General features: G+C 56.2%; 5 protein-coding genes across 5 annotated transcripts; 2 read left to right on the forward strand and 3 right to left on the reverse strand.

Annotated features, from left to right (window-relative positions):
* Nucleotides 1–169: 169 nt before the first annotated feature.
* Nucleotides 170–2,610, reverse strand: KVR01_003985 (uncharacterized protein). The gene is made up of 2 exons (XM_044789767.1): nucleotides 1,632–2,610; nucleotides 170–1,486 (listed from the first exon to the last, which is right to left on the reverse strand). Exons 1-2 carry the CDS (start codon nucleotides 2,017–2,019, stop codon nucleotides 228–230), a joined length of 1,647 nt encoding a protein of 548 aa, XP_044649000.1. The 5' UTR covers nucleotides 2,020–2,610; the 3' UTR covers nucleotides 170–227.
* Nucleotides 2,611–5,159: 2,549 nt separating this feature from the next.
* KVR01_002515 (uncharacterized protein) lies at nucleotides 5,160–7,165 on the reverse strand. The gene is made up of 2 exons (XM_044782871.1): nucleotides 5,998–7,165; nucleotides 5,160–5,920 (listed from the first exon to the last, which is right to left on the reverse strand). Exons 1-2 carry the CDS (start codon nucleotides 6,825–6,827, stop codon nucleotides 5,248–5,250), a joined length of 1,503 nt encoding a protein of 500 aa, XP_044647530.1. The 5' UTR covers nucleotides 6,828–7,165; the 3' UTR covers nucleotides 5,160–5,247.
* Nucleotides 7,166–7,409: 244 nt separating this feature from the next.
* KVR01_003541 (uncharacterized protein) lies at nucleotides 7,410–8,815 on the forward strand. Its single transcript, XM_044784240.1, has one exon. It carries the CDS (start codon nucleotides 7,597–7,599, stop codon nucleotides 8,680–8,682), a length of 1,086 nt encoding a protein of 361 aa, XP_044648556.1. The 5' UTR covers nucleotides 7,410–7,596; the 3' UTR covers nucleotides 8,683–8,815.
* Nucleotides 8,816–9,631: 816 nt separating this feature from the next.
* Nucleotides 9,632–12,031, forward strand: KVR01_002538 (uncharacterized protein; the record flags this gene model as incomplete). The annotated part of the gene is made up of 1 exon (XM_044787834.1): nucleotides 9,632–12,031. One exon carries the CDS (start codon nucleotides 9,632–9,634, stop codon nucleotides 12,029–12,031), a length of 2,400 nt encoding a protein of 799 aa, XP_044647553.1.
* Nucleotides 12,032–12,378: 347 nt separating this feature from the next.
* Nucleotides 12,379–15,825, reverse strand: KVR01_002509 (uncharacterized protein; the record flags this gene model as incomplete). The annotated part of the gene is made up of 8 exons (XM_044787806.1): nucleotides 12,379–12,640; nucleotides 12,716–13,221; nucleotides 13,420–13,438; nucleotides 13,517–13,816; nucleotides 13,982–14,685; nucleotides 14,786–14,967; nucleotides 15,118–15,310; nucleotides 15,382–15,825. The coding sequence occupies 8 exons, from the start codon at nucleotides 15,823–15,825 to the stop codon at nucleotides 12,379–12,381; spliced, it is 2,610 nt and encodes an 869-aa protein (XP_044647524.1).
* Nucleotides 15,826–16,199: the final 374 nt, after the last annotated feature.

The raw sequence follows: 16,199 nt of genomic DNA on the forward strand, positions 1-16,199 counted from the left end.
TAGCATTTTGGGCAGAATGTATTGAGCAAATCTGAACCAGTTCTGGTACTGCGCCATTCAAAAGGCCAGCAAATAATTGGTTTCCGGTTCGAGCTGGGGACGATCACCTCAGTACTTAAACAAGCTCTCAATACTATATTGTCAACCCCAGCGAGCTGCAGTTTAATATTAAAAGCGTATATTGATAACTATGTTATGCATCCAACCTCGAGGTGGCCAAATTGAATCTACGTGGACTTGTCAGCCTCATCCAATTTACCATGCTCGGCCTTAGTGGCCGTTTCAACATCGTGACCGTGTACGACAACGCCAACACCGTTACCAGCCAGCTCGGACTTCAGGATAGGCGGGCCAGCGAAATGCTTCCTGCCCCACACGAAGTACCACACCATGCTGATAGCCGCAAACCCGGCAAACACAACACTAGCGTAGTTCATCGAGGAGGCCGTGAGGTCCGTGAGCACGGAAGGCATGCAGAAGATGACTATAGACAGCGCCACCCAGCAGAGCGTGATGATGTTGATCACAAATCCGAGCTTGCCAAGCGAATAAGATGCATATGCGACGGCCTTGCGGCCCCTCACGACCGACACAAGGATAGGCAGCGCGTAGGAAGCACAGAGACAGATGGTGGCCACGCCGGTGAAACTGTTGAAGGCTGCCGCGGATCCGAAGTAGATCAGGCCCAGGAGGCAGTCGACGAGGAACGAGAGCGTCAGGCCCCACAGCGGGATATCGAATCGCTTGTCGACGCGGCTCCACAAGCCGGAGCCGGGGATGGCGCCGTCCCGCGCAAAGGCATACGTGCACCTGCTCGAGGCAGTCAGGGCTCCGATGCCGGCGAACAGCCAGATGCCGAGGATGAGAAAGAGAAGCCCAAAGCCACCGCCGGCGCTGCCGGTCGCGGTCTTGAAGATGACACCGATGGGTTGGCCATTGGCGACGACAAGAAGCTCCTGGACGTCGGGCAGGACGAACAGCACGGGGATGAGGTACAAGAGGCCGGTGATGCCCGCGGCGACGACCGAGAGCACTATGGCCTTGGGGACCTCGCGCTCGGGGGACTGGACCTCCTCACACATGGCCGCCACCATACCGTAGCCGGTGAGCACGTAGGCGGGCTGCAGCAGGCCGACAAAGAAGGACCAGCCGGGGGCCCAGCCGGAACCGGAGGCGTCGAAGTGTGCAAAGACGAACTCGCCGCTGCGCCGGCCGCCGCGGGCCATGGCCAGCAGCACGACGAGGATGATGATGACGGAGGCGCCGGTCCACCAAATGCACATGGTGTTGATCTGGTCGAGGTACCGGCTGCCGAAGACGTTGACGAGGTAGGTGACCAGCATGACGGCCCAGAACATGAGGACCGTCTGCCAAGGGGTGGCCACGAAGTCCTCACGCCAGAGGGTGATGCAGCTGAGGATGAGCTGCGCACCGCCAAAGTTGATGGATAGAGTGACAGTCCAGTTTCCGACGAGCGTGAGCCAGCCTGTGTTCCATGCCTTGATTAGATGCCATGTACTTGATAGCCCGCACTGCAGGACCAACGTGTCCAGATAGATAGTCTCCCCAAGGTCGACTGCATGTGTGGACTCCAAGAACCTATGATAGGAAAAAAAGAACAGGGTACGTACCGGTGATCCACGACGCTATGGGAGCCCATTCGGGAGTTGACAGCAGGGCGGCCCAATAGTATACGCCTCCGGCAGTCGGGAAGACACTGCAGATCTCGGCCAAGGATGCGGCGATGCAGATGCTGATGAGCGACAGCATGACCCAGCCCCACAGCACGGTGACGGACTGGCCGTTGGCGAGCGAGTACAGGAAGGTGGTTGACAGGCCGTACGGCACGGCCATGATGGCGAAGCTGAGGCCCAACACCGACAGCATGGACAGCGAGCGGGGCAGCTCGGCCTTGTAGCCCATGCGGGCGAGGTCGTCGTCTGCCGCGCCGCCTCCATGGCTGACGGCCGAGTGCCGCCGGGCACTGGACGCGGATGTTGAGGTCGGAGGTCTGCTCATGCTGGCGGTATGTATCCTGCTGTCTTGGGTCGAAGCACAGGCGGAGACAGGGGCAGGAGCAGGAGCAGAAGCAGAAGCAGAAGCAGGGACAGGAACAGACACCGGTGAGGTGGGTATGTATGGTAAACTGACACCCGCGGGTTATGTCGTCTGCGGCTGCGGCTGTTCCTGCTGTGGTGCTACCGCAGTTCCAAGGCTGGCAAAGAACAAGAGGAGGCCAAGGCCATTGGGGGTTGCAGTGCGTGAGCTAAAGTGCGCGTGTGCAGCGGGCTAGCCGGGTTATTATCAATGCATGGGAGAGGAGCCCGCCAGTTCCAGGATCGGATAAGGCACGGGGGCAGCGGGAGATGATGGGCGATAGCTGATGGGCGAGATAACTAGACGGACCGATATGGAGGACAAGAAGATCCGTCGAGATGATAGGCAGCGTGACGACGACCAAGGGCCGGGCCCGACCAAGGACAGCCTGGAGTTCAAGAGAGTCCCACTTGTCTGCCAGGGGTGAGGCGATAAGAAACCTGTTCCTGTATTCCCCGGCGATGGAAGGCGGCGGGAGGAGCGTGGGCACAGCACTCGAGAGGAATAGGCACGTCTTTGTCTGTCTGCAGCCCCGGGCACTTAGTCATGACGCCGAGGTAACTCCAAGCTCAATCTACGTGGCTGATAGCGCATCAACGCCCACCCAATTTCGTAATTAGCGCTCAAATGGGTTCCGACAATCTGGGGCCCCAGCACCGGAGGAGCATTGGGGTTTCTTGGCAGTAGCCCAGCCAGAGCGAGACCACGCGCTGCAAGGGCACATGCTTCGTACATGTGCATGCCAGATAGATGTGCATGCCCGTGTGAAACACGCTGATCATTTCTGCACGGTCGCCCAGATTGCCGGCAGCTCAGCAGAAGTACTCCAGGCAGGTCTGCATATACGATGTGAGATGTTCCTAATTCTTTGGTCCACTCGATGTTGGGATATATTGATCCTATGCTAGTCTTCAACTTTAGAATTGACAGAAAGTACAGAGTAGTCCGTACAGTTGTAGGTGTTTTGGGAAGCTCGTAGCCCGTCTTTGAGGAGAGATGACAGACAGTTTCTGTAGAAAGCTCTCTCCAGCCGCCGGTCAATTCCAGCATGAACGCCCTAGACATGACAATTTCCTCAGGATACATTCAGCAGGACGCATCTCGATTATTTCCTTACCGTAACTAGGCGGCTTTTATGCCCCGGTGCATCAATTGTTGGGCACCAACATAATTAGTAGCGGTCGCACCCGGAATGTCTACCCCTTGCCCAGTCAACCTGAGCGTACTCGTTAAGGACGGGGAAGCAATTCACAACTTTGAAACCTGCGCCCGATATGAATATTCTCATTCGAGATGAACTACCAATACAAGACACTCATGAATCCCAGTCAGCGGGTAGATGTAGTATCGCCCTGCTGTTTGAATGTTTTAGCGTTCATCCCCGGTGCACTCTCGTCAGCGTGCTCTCCAGGCAGATCCTAGAGTTTCTCATCACTAACACGCGCGTACCTCCAGTGGGGCACTCGACGAGCCTTTGTACATACTTCGTGACTCGGTGGCTGTCAAGCATCTCATAATACTCAATGCGATGGGGAGGGATTGAAAGGGCAGCTCGTGACGTCCGGCCTAGAAAATTGATGAAATCAGGCGCACAAATACATTTCAACACGCCTCGCTCTCTTCTCTGGCCCCTCATCCAGAGCAGCACGAGGTGTGGCTTTCGAATGCATTGACTGACGTTATCAAATGCCGTGGGCTGGGCCACCGGCTTGGACAGCCTCAGGACTGTTCTTACCATTGGTCAGGCGCATTGGGTGAATACTGTATGCGGAATATGGAATTATTCTTGATGGACCAGAAAAGCTTCTGTTTTGGGAGTAATACCTTTCATTAGTATGTAGACATGTTGGCTCATCACCTGGGCATGTTTGGAGATGCTCAGCGGCGGCTCTACTACCTGGGTACGGAGGGACCATGTTGGTAATAAATATCCAAATAGTATCACCACGCTTTCAGCATGTAACCTCTTTTGTTGGTGAACGTTCCATTGTGGCCCTTGCAATCCATCCACGGTGAGTATGATGACGTTAGCTCACGATAAACCCGAACAGCCGATGGCTCGTTCAGAAGTCCACGGCATTAGGCTGAATGTATGACATTGCGTGGTATTTAGGACTCGTTGCACATAGCCCTCCGAGAATACAGGTACTTAGGTAGAGAATACAGACTGCAGCTGCCTCAACACCACGTTACTAGTTAGTTTCGCTTTTATTCCGCATACGTCCGGGGATATACATGCAACACCACCTAAGCATTGCTGTCTCACTGGTACTTGACGGAAGTTAACATGAAGGCAGGTAAATACTTAATTTTGGCTTCTCTTCGTCTTTTCCTCTTTTAATCACATGATGAAAGAAGATCTCACGAGTAGTTGAGCTCCTCGGACTCCTAGCCTCTGAATAGTTCTCAGCAGAGGCCCAATGTGCGTTTAAAGTTACCCGGGTCAAACCTTAAAAAGGAATAAGCTTGCACACGGGAAGCACTCTCTTTCATAAAGAAAAGGGTAGGTAGTCATGCTCGACATCTCGACGTGAGATGGTGTCAAATGCAAGTGTGAAAATCCTATCCTACAGCACATTTTGAATGTAGTTACCTCAGTATCGACTCTCAGAGAGCTGATCGTGGTTCTGACCAATGGCTGGTCTTTAAGTATAAAACAAAGTTACACGCGAGTAATTGAGCTGGTCTTTGCTCCTTGGTGTTATGTTCTGGCCATCGGCCACATGCTTTGTGGCCGTGCATTGATCCTAGACCCTGCCTGGACCCACGATCTACCGAGATGATGCAATTCCCATCAAATTAAACAAGGCCAAAGCTTTAGTTTAGGGAAGCCATTAACATGGTGTTGACCACGCCACCATGGCCACACTGCCTCAAATTTGATGATGTTCCGTATGGCGCAAGGGAGATTGAGGCCAAAGTCACATTGAATTTGTCAAGTTGCCGCTTATGAGGCACCCGCAACACTACTAATTGTCATTCACACATGTAAAGCAGTTTAATAGGCTGTGATGAGTCCAAGCTGGAATGTGCTCAAAATAACACTATGGTGCGTGCGTATTCAAGTATTCATGGTAGTCTATTAGGTATAGAAATCTGTCTAAACTATTCTGCTCCGACTCGAGCGGTTCTTGTCCGTTAGACGTTGAATTAGGCGCAGAGGGTGCTGTTGCTGCCGCTCAGCCTCGACTGGGGGTAGAGCACAATCGGGTCGGCCTTCATGGTCACAGAGATGCCACCGTCAGTGCCCGCCGTGTACCTGGCACAGCTGACGAGATCAACGTAGACCTGGCCGGCGATGTAGCCGGTGGAGCTGGCGGGGAGCGAGATGGCGCCGACGTTGCCGGCCTCGCCGACGTTGGTGGCAATAGTGACGACGTCGGCCTTCTTCATCGCGACGGTGTGGTCGTCGCTCCAGATCGGGTTGGCCTGGTAGGCGATGTATGCGGTGGGGTCCTGGGAGATGGCCAGCGAGCGGGCGCTGTTGAGGGTCGAGACCCACGAGTACAGCTCAGAGGTGGTGTTGTAGCTCGAGGTCCACATGGGCTCGCGGTTGTAGGGGGCCTCGGTGCCAGTGAACTCCTGCCACTGCTCCTGGCCCTGGTAGATGATTGGGATGCCGTCCATCAGCATGGAGAAGGCCAGGGCGTTCTTTGCGAGGGTGATGTCCTGGGTCAGCGAGGAGAAGCGGGGGTTGTCGTGGTTCTCAAGGAAAGAGGAGAAGGTGCTGGTCTTCATGAGCGACTTCATCTCGTTGATGCCAGTGACGAGCTCGGACAGGGTGGCCGAGCTGGACGCGAAGGCGCGGGTGAGCCAGAAGTATCTGTTGCCACGTTAGAGTCTCATCCCACCTGAATGGATGGCGAATATGCCTGAAAAAGGACTGTGTCAGTGACTTACGCAGGGTAGTTGACGAATCCAGGAACATCGCTGATCCACCCGGGGAAAGTCTTTGGGTCGCCATTGAGGATCTCGCCGGTACCGAAGACGCCAGCGGAGGCGAGGAACTCCTCCCAGAAGTCCTTCTCGACGTGCTTGGTGGTATCGAGACGAAGCCCGTCGATCTTGTACTTGGTGACAATGTCGGCAATCCAGCTCTTCCAGATGTCGCGCACATTGGCGTCCTCGGTGCGCAGGTCGGCCAGGGAGACCCCGGAGGTGCCCTCCCAGCACTTGATGACGGTCTCGGGATCGTCGTCGTTGATGACGCAGGGGTCGTGGTAATACGAGGCGGCGTTGAAAGGGGTCGCCTGGGTATAGTCGCACGACGACATGTCGGCAGGGAACGCCATGTGGTTGGTGACCACGTCGATCATCAGGTACATGCCGCGCTTGTGGATCTCCTCGGACAGGGCAAGAAGATCATCTTCAGTGCCGAAATGCTCGTTCAGAGAGTAAATGTCCTGAGCCCAGAAGCCGTGGTAGGCGTCCCCGAGGCTGGTGCCGCCCTGGATGTTCTTGACAATGGGGGAAATCCACACCGCGGTAAAGCCCATGTTCTGGATGTAGTCCAGCTGGTTCTTGATGCCCGTCCAGGTTCCGCCACAGAAGGTGCCGAGGTCGTTGCAGGCAGCGTTGGAGTCGCCATCCGGCAGAGCGAAACGGTCCGTCAGGACCTGGTAGATGGACTGAGCCTGCCATTCCTCGGTGGTCAGGCCCTGAGCAAGACCGGCCGCGCCCAAAACTACCGCGGCGGCCGCCTGCGAAACACCACGGATAGAGCGGACCATGGTGAAGGTGAAGGTGAGAATGAGAGATGCAAAGGAGCGACTGGTGTTCTTTCAAGGAGTGTGGTCGGCGCGAGGCCGGGTTAATAGGGAAGGTCGGAATGATACAAGAGAAGTGATCTACTCGGCAGGGAGGCTCCGTGGACAGAGTTGGAATGGGGGCCATGTTTATTTTAATAGTTTATCCAGGCCTTGGCCGCATCAAAGGCCCGGCCACGGCCGCCCAGGGGCACCAACAGGGGGCCCGAAAAGCTGACCTCGTGAAATCCCACGTCTAAGCTGTTTACGGCCTGCTCATCTCAGAGGGCCGAGGAGCCATTTGGGCCATATCCACTATTTGGGCGGTTCACACAGCCGCGCGGTTTGACTCGCAGGCGAAATTGACAAGGGAACCAGGATCAGGGGGGCCCACGGCACGCGGTTTCGACAGCCGAAAGAGCTCGATTGGCCCAGACTATCCCAGACTATCCCCCGCATCGAAATGATCTGCGTTGGGACTCAGTTGTTTCCAGCTATGCCCGTTCTATTTGTGTCATGTTTCTCTAGAGCTCGGAACATTGGTTCCACCGGCCCAAAGTTTTTGAGCTCTCACGTCAGCCGCGATAAGCCGTCCAGCCGTCTCGGCAGCAGAGAGAACCTGAGAGACCAGGAGCTATCAGTAGCTGCTGCTGATCTGTCAGTTCGATCTCCCCCTCAGGAACGGTGACACTGGGTCAAAGCGCGGACGAAGGCCACCGAACCGAAACCTTGGGACTTACACGGTACATATATCATGGCAGCCCCACTCAAGCTGGCCGTCATCGGCACCAACTGGATCACCAACTCGTTCGTGCAGTCTGCGCACGAGAGCAAGAGGTTCCAGCTGGTGGCCGTCTATTCCCGCAGCCTCGAGACCGCAGGCAAGTTCGTGGCCGAGACGCCGTCCATCACCGACGCCTCTTCGGTCAGGACCTATGATGATCTCGGCTCGCTCCTCTCGGACAGCTCCGCCGGGGTTGACGTGGTATACATTGCCTCGCCCAACTCTCTCCACTACGCACAAGGCCTGCAGGTTCTGAACGCACAAAAGCACCTGATCATCGAGAAGCCGATTGCCTCCAATGTCAAGGAAATGACGGCCCTCTACGACCTTGCCGACTCCAAGGGGCTCTTCCTGCTGGAGGCCTTCAGGCACATCCAGGAGCCCAACTTCATCAAGCTGCAGAGGCTCCTGGACAGCGAGACCACCGAGGCAGGCAAGTTCGGCCCCATCTACGGCGCCAGCCTGTCGATGGCCGTCTACTCGTCCCGTTATGCCAAGGTACTCGCGGGCGAGGAGCCAAACGTGCTGTCGCCCAAGTTCTCGGGAGGTGCACTGTGGGACATGGGCTGCTACCCCGTGATGTTCTCGGTGGCGCTGTTTGGGAAGCCAGCAGCACAGACGTACCACCCTGTCATCATCCGCACGGGCGTGGACGGTGGCGGGCACATGATCCTCCAGTACAGCGCCGAGTCATCCAGACACAAGGCCAAGTTCACGGTGCACGCGCACACCAGCAAGATCTACACGTCGGCGGCGCCCACGGAGATCTACTGCGAGAAGGGCACTGTCAGGGTCAACGGCGCCACCGGGGTGACTGACATCAACACGATAGAGTTCGTGCCCCGAGGCTCAAAGGAGGGCGAGCAGCTGGCAGACACCAAGCCCGAGTACCAAGGGCTGCTGAACCTGACATGGGAGGCCAAGGAGCTGGCCCGCATCATCCAGGAAGGTGACAAGCAGGCCGAGGGCAAGCTGAGAGAACTGACGACTGATGTCCTGACTGCCATGGAGAGCATGAGGAGGCAAAACGGCATTGTGTTCGAATCTGAGAAATAAGGTCACGCCCAGGCGCACCTGCAGCTGAAGTAGGATCAAGTGCCCAGGTGGCTGTGAAGGAATCGACACTTAGACTAGATGCCAGAATAATCGGCGAATCGTCCATACGTACCAGTCATGATTGCTGCTCGTGGCTGGCTCCATTAGAACCCAGTGTGATGTCGACAGTCCAGGCTGGCAGTTCTCCACCAGCCGCAGAAGCATGCCGGCCAAGAAGCCCCTGCTTGGCGGTCCAAGGATGCGTGGGATGCGTGGGATGCTGATGTTCTCCAGCCAGAGTGCATGCTGTGTAACTCCCACGCGTGCAAGGGTAGACATCCTCCTCTGACTTGCATAGGGGTTGGTTGTCTGGCAGAGACTTACAGCATTGACCAGGTAAATGGGTTCCAAGGTTGACTGACAGCCATGAGAGACAGATGCATCTTAAGAGCTGCCCACACAGCTGCTGGGAGTGGCCTGTCGATGTTGGAACCCAAGAAGGGTAGCTGCCCTAGGGAACCCCGCCCCCGCCATCTCCTCGGACCGATCCAGCTACTAGCCGAGCCTAGCCCAGGTTCGGAGTACCTGTCTCCGAACTGTACAGTCTGTACCTGCCCAGGTGCCCAGGTACCTAGGTACTTGTGTCTGGCATGTCTGACTGCCTGCCTGCAGCCTGCGGTGATGTCAGCCTTTCCGCTGCCATTCGCAACACCACACCCGATTCTATTTTCCACCATCCCGCCTCTCCAACATCGATCCATCAGGCCACCGAAGCCCCTAATCAGATCCACTCCATATTCACAACATAGTTCCCCGCGAGGCTATGAGGCTGCGGGCCGACGGCGAGGACGACGGAGCGGGGAGAGACGGGCGTCGACAGCTGTCACCGCTCAAACTCCATCGCATGCCTTGATTCGTCTTGTCCCCTTCACCATCCAGGCAATGAGAACCGACCTCCCCGACCTCCAAAATGGCTCTACTCAGATCTATCGACGGCGAACAACGCCCGAGTGCCAGTGCCCGCCACTACCCCCTTGACTTCGACCTCCCCTTCGAGCATTACGAACACCGCCGCATTGGGCCCCGCGACATCATCGTCAACCGTGTCATGCAGAAGCTCATGTTCCCCAAGAGCAAGGGTCTCGCCCAGACTTTCGATGCCCGCCGCAAGCGACACGTACCCGACCACCCACTGAAGCGCGAGGATGGCCTACACAACTTTGGACCCATCAGGGCCCACGACAGAGAGCTCGCACGCGACCTCGAGCTGCTGCGAAAGATGCTGACCACGTGCAGCGTCACCGAACGCCATCCCGAGCCACTGTGCTTCTTCATGCATCTCGAAATCCATTCCGAGACTTCGCCCACACAACACACCGTATATCGGCACCGCTGGCGTGCTGGGGTTCCGGGGCGGGTTGCTGGGGGAAACACGGGGCGGATGCCCCCGACAGTTGGGCAAGAAATCATCGACCTGGTGACAAGGCACTATCTCGAGACAGACGACGCCTGCTTGAGGCTTTGGCTGCAGGCCATGCGCCCGCCAAGCCTGTCCTCGTACAACACTTTGCCCACCAGCTCGCGGCCCGAGCAGACCCGTGCTGCTCCGGCCCAGAGGCGGAAGAGGCGTGAGAAGAGGCAGATGGCCGATGACGGGAAGAAGTGGTACCCGCAGGATGCCTACCTCTTGGCAGCCACTTCGGCAAGGCTGTTCGACAACAACCTGCCTCCCTTGTACGACGGCGGCCCCTTCCTCCCCCAACTACGACTGCCTCTGGTTTCGTCAAAGTCGGCGAGGGCGGATTACCTGGCGAGTATCACCGAAGCAGACAAGGATATGACGCTCTACCGCAATCGCTTTTGGGACTGCATCATGGACATGGTTTACCCCTGGCCCGAGGCTCGGGCGCCCAGAAGAGTCCTACACATTCCCTCACGCGCATGGCCGTCCGGGCAGCAATGGGTCCAGGTATTGAAGGCGTCACCCCCGGTTGACTTCTCCAGCGGCATGACCGGAAGGGGCCTGGGCCGGAACCCAGTCTGGTCCACAGCAGTGTCCGGCTATGGCGTGGTCGAGAGGGGCAGGTCGATCCACCGCTCGCGCCGACGAGCAACGAGTGAGCCGCCACCTGGCCTCTTCACCTCCGCCAGACTTCCCCTGCTGTTTAGCTGCCTGGATGGGGTCTTGACATTCCCCCAGATGAAGCTCGACACCCTCTACCAGCGGAGCCGGCGTCGGAGCCTGAGCAGAACGCGGGTTGCCGAGATGTTTGACTGGAACACTCGCCGCGGAGGTCGCCATGACCAAGGCACACGCCGTGAGGAGCCCCAGCATGAAGCTCAACCCAATCCGTGGCAGGCACCCTCAGCCCATCGATTCCCAACGCGCTTGCACGACCTCAATGAATGCCTTGAGGACAGCATCCGTCAGTGTGGCATGAATGTGGAGGAGGTCGATTGGGCGGGGCTTAACAGGATGCTTTATGGCGTCCTGGGCGGGGATGACGCACATCACTCTTGTGCCCATCCTTGCTCAAATTGCGCGTCGACACATTCGGTTTGCACAAAGCCATGCGGGTTCTGCGGCGCACCGAGCCCCAACAGTCAGTGCGTTGGCAGCGCGTTGAGCCTTTCCCAAGTCCAGTCCTTGAGAGACCCGGGCCAGGGGTTCAGGCAGCATGACAACCTCCACACAGCAAACGACTGTCCCGTGGCCAAGCAAAACCGGTGCAAGTGCGTGCCTTTTCCGCAATATCACGTCGCCACAAAGTGTGCTGTTCTCTGCTCGCGGGATTGTGGCAACCCGTATCCGCCCGGCCACTTCAAACACAAGAGCGCCATGACGTGCAAGTCACGCTGCTGCATGTGCGGGATCAAGGGCCATAGCGGCTTGCAGTGCAAGCTGAAGCGCTGTCGCTGTGGTGGGTCGCATCTGGGGCAAGACTGTACCTGGAAGGTTGAGTGTCGGGTCAAGGGCTGCTTCAACTTTCTGTGTGGCCTCCATTGTTCCGAATGCGGCACATCCAGGAAGCAACTGGAAGAGGGTATGAGATTCGAGGGACGTAAATGCCCTGCCTGTCTGGGCCGGACAAACCTGGGCGCTGATATGCCTGTCGACGACACAGGGAGTGGCGAAGCCGAGGCGGAGAGAATCCCCAGCAGCAATGCAGCGAGTGAAGGCAGTCAACGACGCGGACGGAAAGACCACAGAAAGAGGAGAGGAAAACAGCCCCAGGACTCGGACACCAAGGTCAAGGGAGGGGAGAAAGAGGAACTTCCTTGGTATGCACCACTGCAGCCGCGCACACGACCTATCGTTTTGTCCAAGTCTGGCAAGAGGAATACCTGGAGAGGGGCTGCTTCGAATTAATTGGTAGCAAGGGGTGTCCGGGCTTTTTTCGAACACGCATAGATGACGGCCGTGCCGTGCGAGCAGAATTGGCGCCCATAAGCCAGTCTTTGATGCCACCCGTCGGGACATGGGCCGATATCATCAAAGTACTGCTGGCAGACTGAAGACGACGCCTTCATACGACGCTACAGGATACACATGCCATTGTTTTGAGATAATGCGAGAGCATAAACAGAGATACCCAGATACCCAATAATATCCACGTCGCATTTAAAGCCTCCCACCCTCCCTTTTCTATGTAAGTTCTTGCTAGTAGGCACCTGGGCCTTGTCCGTCTTGATGCTCAGTGCTTGTCATGACATGTATCAAGATGGGAAGTGCCCCTTCTCCGGGCCAAAGTACCCCCGCTCTGGGATGGGCAGTATCCCAACGCTGCTGCCATCCATCCCCGCCGAGCTGACAGTGTTTCCCCACCACTTGAGGCTGACGGGGCGGTAGGAGACGGCGAAAAACATGACCAAGGCGCTGATGGCGACACCGGCCGTCAGCGCAGCCGACAGGACATAGTTGTACTTTTCCCACCACGCCAGGTGACGCCTAGGGAGCCAGTACATGAAAATGAAGGACCTAAGTGTGAAATGTTAGTTAGAAGCTTGAGAGCATAGTATGGCTGGGAACAACAGAACACGGGGGGCCACATACAGGATCATGCCGGGGGTCTTGTACGACAGGTTAGACGGCGCCCAGTGCTGGATGCCCTGGATGATAAGGATGGGGTTCAGCCACAGCAGCGACGCGACGAAGGGGAACAGGGAGCGGTCGAGCAGCTCGAAAGTCCTGGGCGCCAGCCTCTGCCTGAGCCGCTCCTTGACGCCGGGCAGGTAGATGGGGCCGTAGTACTGCGGGACGAGGAAGGCGACCGAGATGGCGAAGCCGATGAGGAAGCACCACTTGAAGAGCGGGTACATGGAGTTGAACATGATGTTGGAGCCCAGCACGCCCCACATGAGGCTGTTTGCGTACATCGGGGCGCCGTCGGCGGCGCACGTGAACTTTTGCGGCTGGTTGGGCGTGCACAGCCCCTGCACGTGGTTCATGATGAAGTCCTGCGTGCCCACCGCCACGAAGCAGGTGATGATGATGGTGCCGATCTGGCTGCGGAACACGGCGCGCGGGGGGATCTTGCAGTAGTGGGCCATCTTCTGGTCCTGTTCAGGTTGAAGTGTCTCTTGTCAGCAAAGATTGTGGTTTTGTGTTGTCCAATGCGAGGCGCAATTGGTTGAATCAAAGTATATATATAGCCAGCCACAGCACCAGCGAGATTTTCCAGGCTGTGTAGGCGCAGGAGATACAGCTTTGATAGAAGACCCATTACGGTGTACCTAGGTATGGAGTAAAGAACTAACCTGCACATAGTTGTCCGAACTGGTAAGTGTTAGTCACCTGCTATGGATTCTGAACATGAAAGGCAGGGACACGTAAGAGAAAAAGAACGGTACTTACTATCCCGCCAAGGCCCATGAACCAAGCGTCTGCGCATACAGGTAGGCGTTGTAGTTGCCCGGCAGCAAGAACCCCGTGATGACCTGGATCAGCGAGCCGAGGCCGAGGTTCGTGCCCGTGGTTGCGGAGAGGAAGGACAGAGGCACGGCAAAGACCAAGTTGATTCCGATGACGAGGAACGTGAGCCACACGGGGGTGGCGAGGTCATAGATCTCGAGGAAAATGACAGACAGTACAATCGCCAGCACTAGGATTAGCAAGAACCACCAGTCGGGGACCTCGGGGTAACGACCCATCAACCTATTTTTGTCAGCAAATATTTTCCAAGGTTGGTCGGAAGCTCATATGGTCTCAACAGCCTGTTGAAGAGCAGTGTGGATCTGAAAATGGAAACCTTCGGGAGACTCATCCGGTCTACCTAAGCAACACAAGGCAAAGGATACTGGGAGCACTCTGAGAACTCACCGGCTGTGGACATCCATAGCACCCTCGTAATTGCCCTTGCCGTGACGTATCCCAGCCCAAAAGTCTTTGTATGCGTTGGACACGGTCTTCCACTGGTTGAACGTAATGTAGAGGAAGTAGACCGGATAGAAGGCAAAGTTTGCGCCGACGGTGAGGATATAGCCTGCGGTATAAAAAGGAGGCGAGTAATTCTGGTACTTCTCCGGGTCTAGCCTATTGTTGGTAATGACCTCCTGGACCTTGTACGCGGTGCCGTTGTTGGTGAAGGCCGAGGACGAGTTGATAGGCAGGTAAGCGGTATTGTACATGTTCGTGTAATAGATCCCGAGAATGATGAAGCCGCCCAGGATAGCGCTGATGTACATTGTACATGTGGCAAAGAAGGGCTGGGCGAGCGCAGCATAGGAGGAGGTCGCGACGTTCCAGTCGAAGGTGGTTATGGGGTTCAGCAGCCCCAGCCCGAGACTCGACCCCGTCAGGATGGCCAGCGTGAGGCTTTGCGGCGCGATCCAGGTCATCCAGTTGAAGGTGCTAAGCGCCGTAAAGAGATAGCCCGGGAGCCAGTAGTAGAAAAACATCGATATGGTGCAAATATAAAAGAATTTGTACCGCGATGCCGTCCAACTTTTGCCAAACGCCATTATCGTGTCCCTGGGCTCCGTACTTGTAAGTGCCCTATTCATCGCAATTGTGGGCAAGACGGTCTTTTTTCTTAGCCTAGATCCCAAAGTGTTGTATTCTGGAAGTCCAAAACATTCGGACATGAAAGACGGGAGTTTGTGGGAGTTGAAAGGTGATGCTTACTGGCCACAACGCTTTGACAGGATAGACACTAAACCGGCGAAGGTACCCAGCGAGACCCATTCCCATCGTCTGGACAAAGATTGTGAGCATGAACTGGTAGCCGAAGTGCACAAACTTCTCGTTGTAGAACATCGGCATCTTCTGGACTAGGATCATGGAATAGCTGTTGGTGGTATAAATCGCTATGTTTGTTATACGTGAGCCATGTATGTCCCCGGACGTATACGGAATAGAAGCGAAACCAACCTATGTTATACGTTATTGTACTGAACACTAAACGCAGAAAAACATGTTATTAAACTGCCATAAGCATCCTGGAGAGTGTGGCTTACTCTGCTCCTTGAACGTCCACGGCCCTGGGTTGAGGGAGTGGCGGGTCCCAAACACCGTGATACCCCAATCAGGCAGGGCATACTCGAGCACCTTTGCACACGGGAATAGGAGGATCTGAATAACAGCACCGCCAAGGGTGATGGCGGGAAATCTCGAGTTGAAGAAAGTTGACATGAACGTGCCGATAACAGCCTACGTACGGACGCGGAGTTGTTAGCACCGATACTCACGAATGCTTTTTTTGACTATTGACCATTACTCACCCATCCTATGCCGAGGAAATAAGCCCGGAACGTCTCGATTGGGATGTGGTCGTTCATCTCGAGCTCCTGCACCGCGCGGACCCCCGGGTAAGGGGATGACCAGCGCATCATGGTGGCGTCGATCCTGAGGTCGCGGTCGTAGAACTCGCCGTAGAGTTTCCTGCCCTGCAGCAGGCGGACCATACGCTCTCTCATGTCGGTGGGGAAGTTCCAGTCATCCGAGTGGAAGCGCACGCTCTCGGTGACGATCTCGATCGCCTCCTCCTCGCTCATGTTGTTGATCTTGTCGAGGATGTACTCGGCCTCGCCGTTTGGCGCCAGCGTCTCGAGCATTTCATGGGGGATCTGGTCGCCCCAGTTCTCCTCCTCTCCTACATGGTGAGGTGCCTTCTCCGGGTCGGCGGGCGAGATGCCCTCGTTAGCGACCTCGACCTTCTCAGCCATGTTGGCGCAAGGGTCCTCCGAGCCGGTGCAAGGTCAGTTTTCTGGTAGAGCCGATCCGTGATGTCAGAAACGGGAATTATTTGAGTGACCACGGGGCATCTATCTTGACATGTATCGTAGGAGGGGACCAGGAGAATATCAACGTTTCTGGTTGGAACCCCAGGTGGCCAGTGGCCAGGTCCCGCCCGTATCATAGGATCCTGGGTAGCACTCCGTACTACACTATTTGCCTGCCCATCAATTCCACTTTCATCGTGCCATTGACCCCAGATTGGCTGTTGATTGGTTATCTGAACGGAACGCTGATAGCCCATGCAGCATCGTGCATGGGCTTGGGATGGGGAATTTTGGTCCCGAGGTAGTATCAGTCCCTC

This window comes from Diaporthe batatas (genome assembly GCF_019321695.1).
Source record: "Diaporthe batatas strain CRI 302-4 chromosome Unknown Contig00003, whole genome shotgun sequence".
Lineage (NCBI taxonomy): Eukaryota > Fungi > Ascomycota > Sordariomycetes > Diaporthales > Diaporthaceae > Diaporthe > Diaporthe batatas.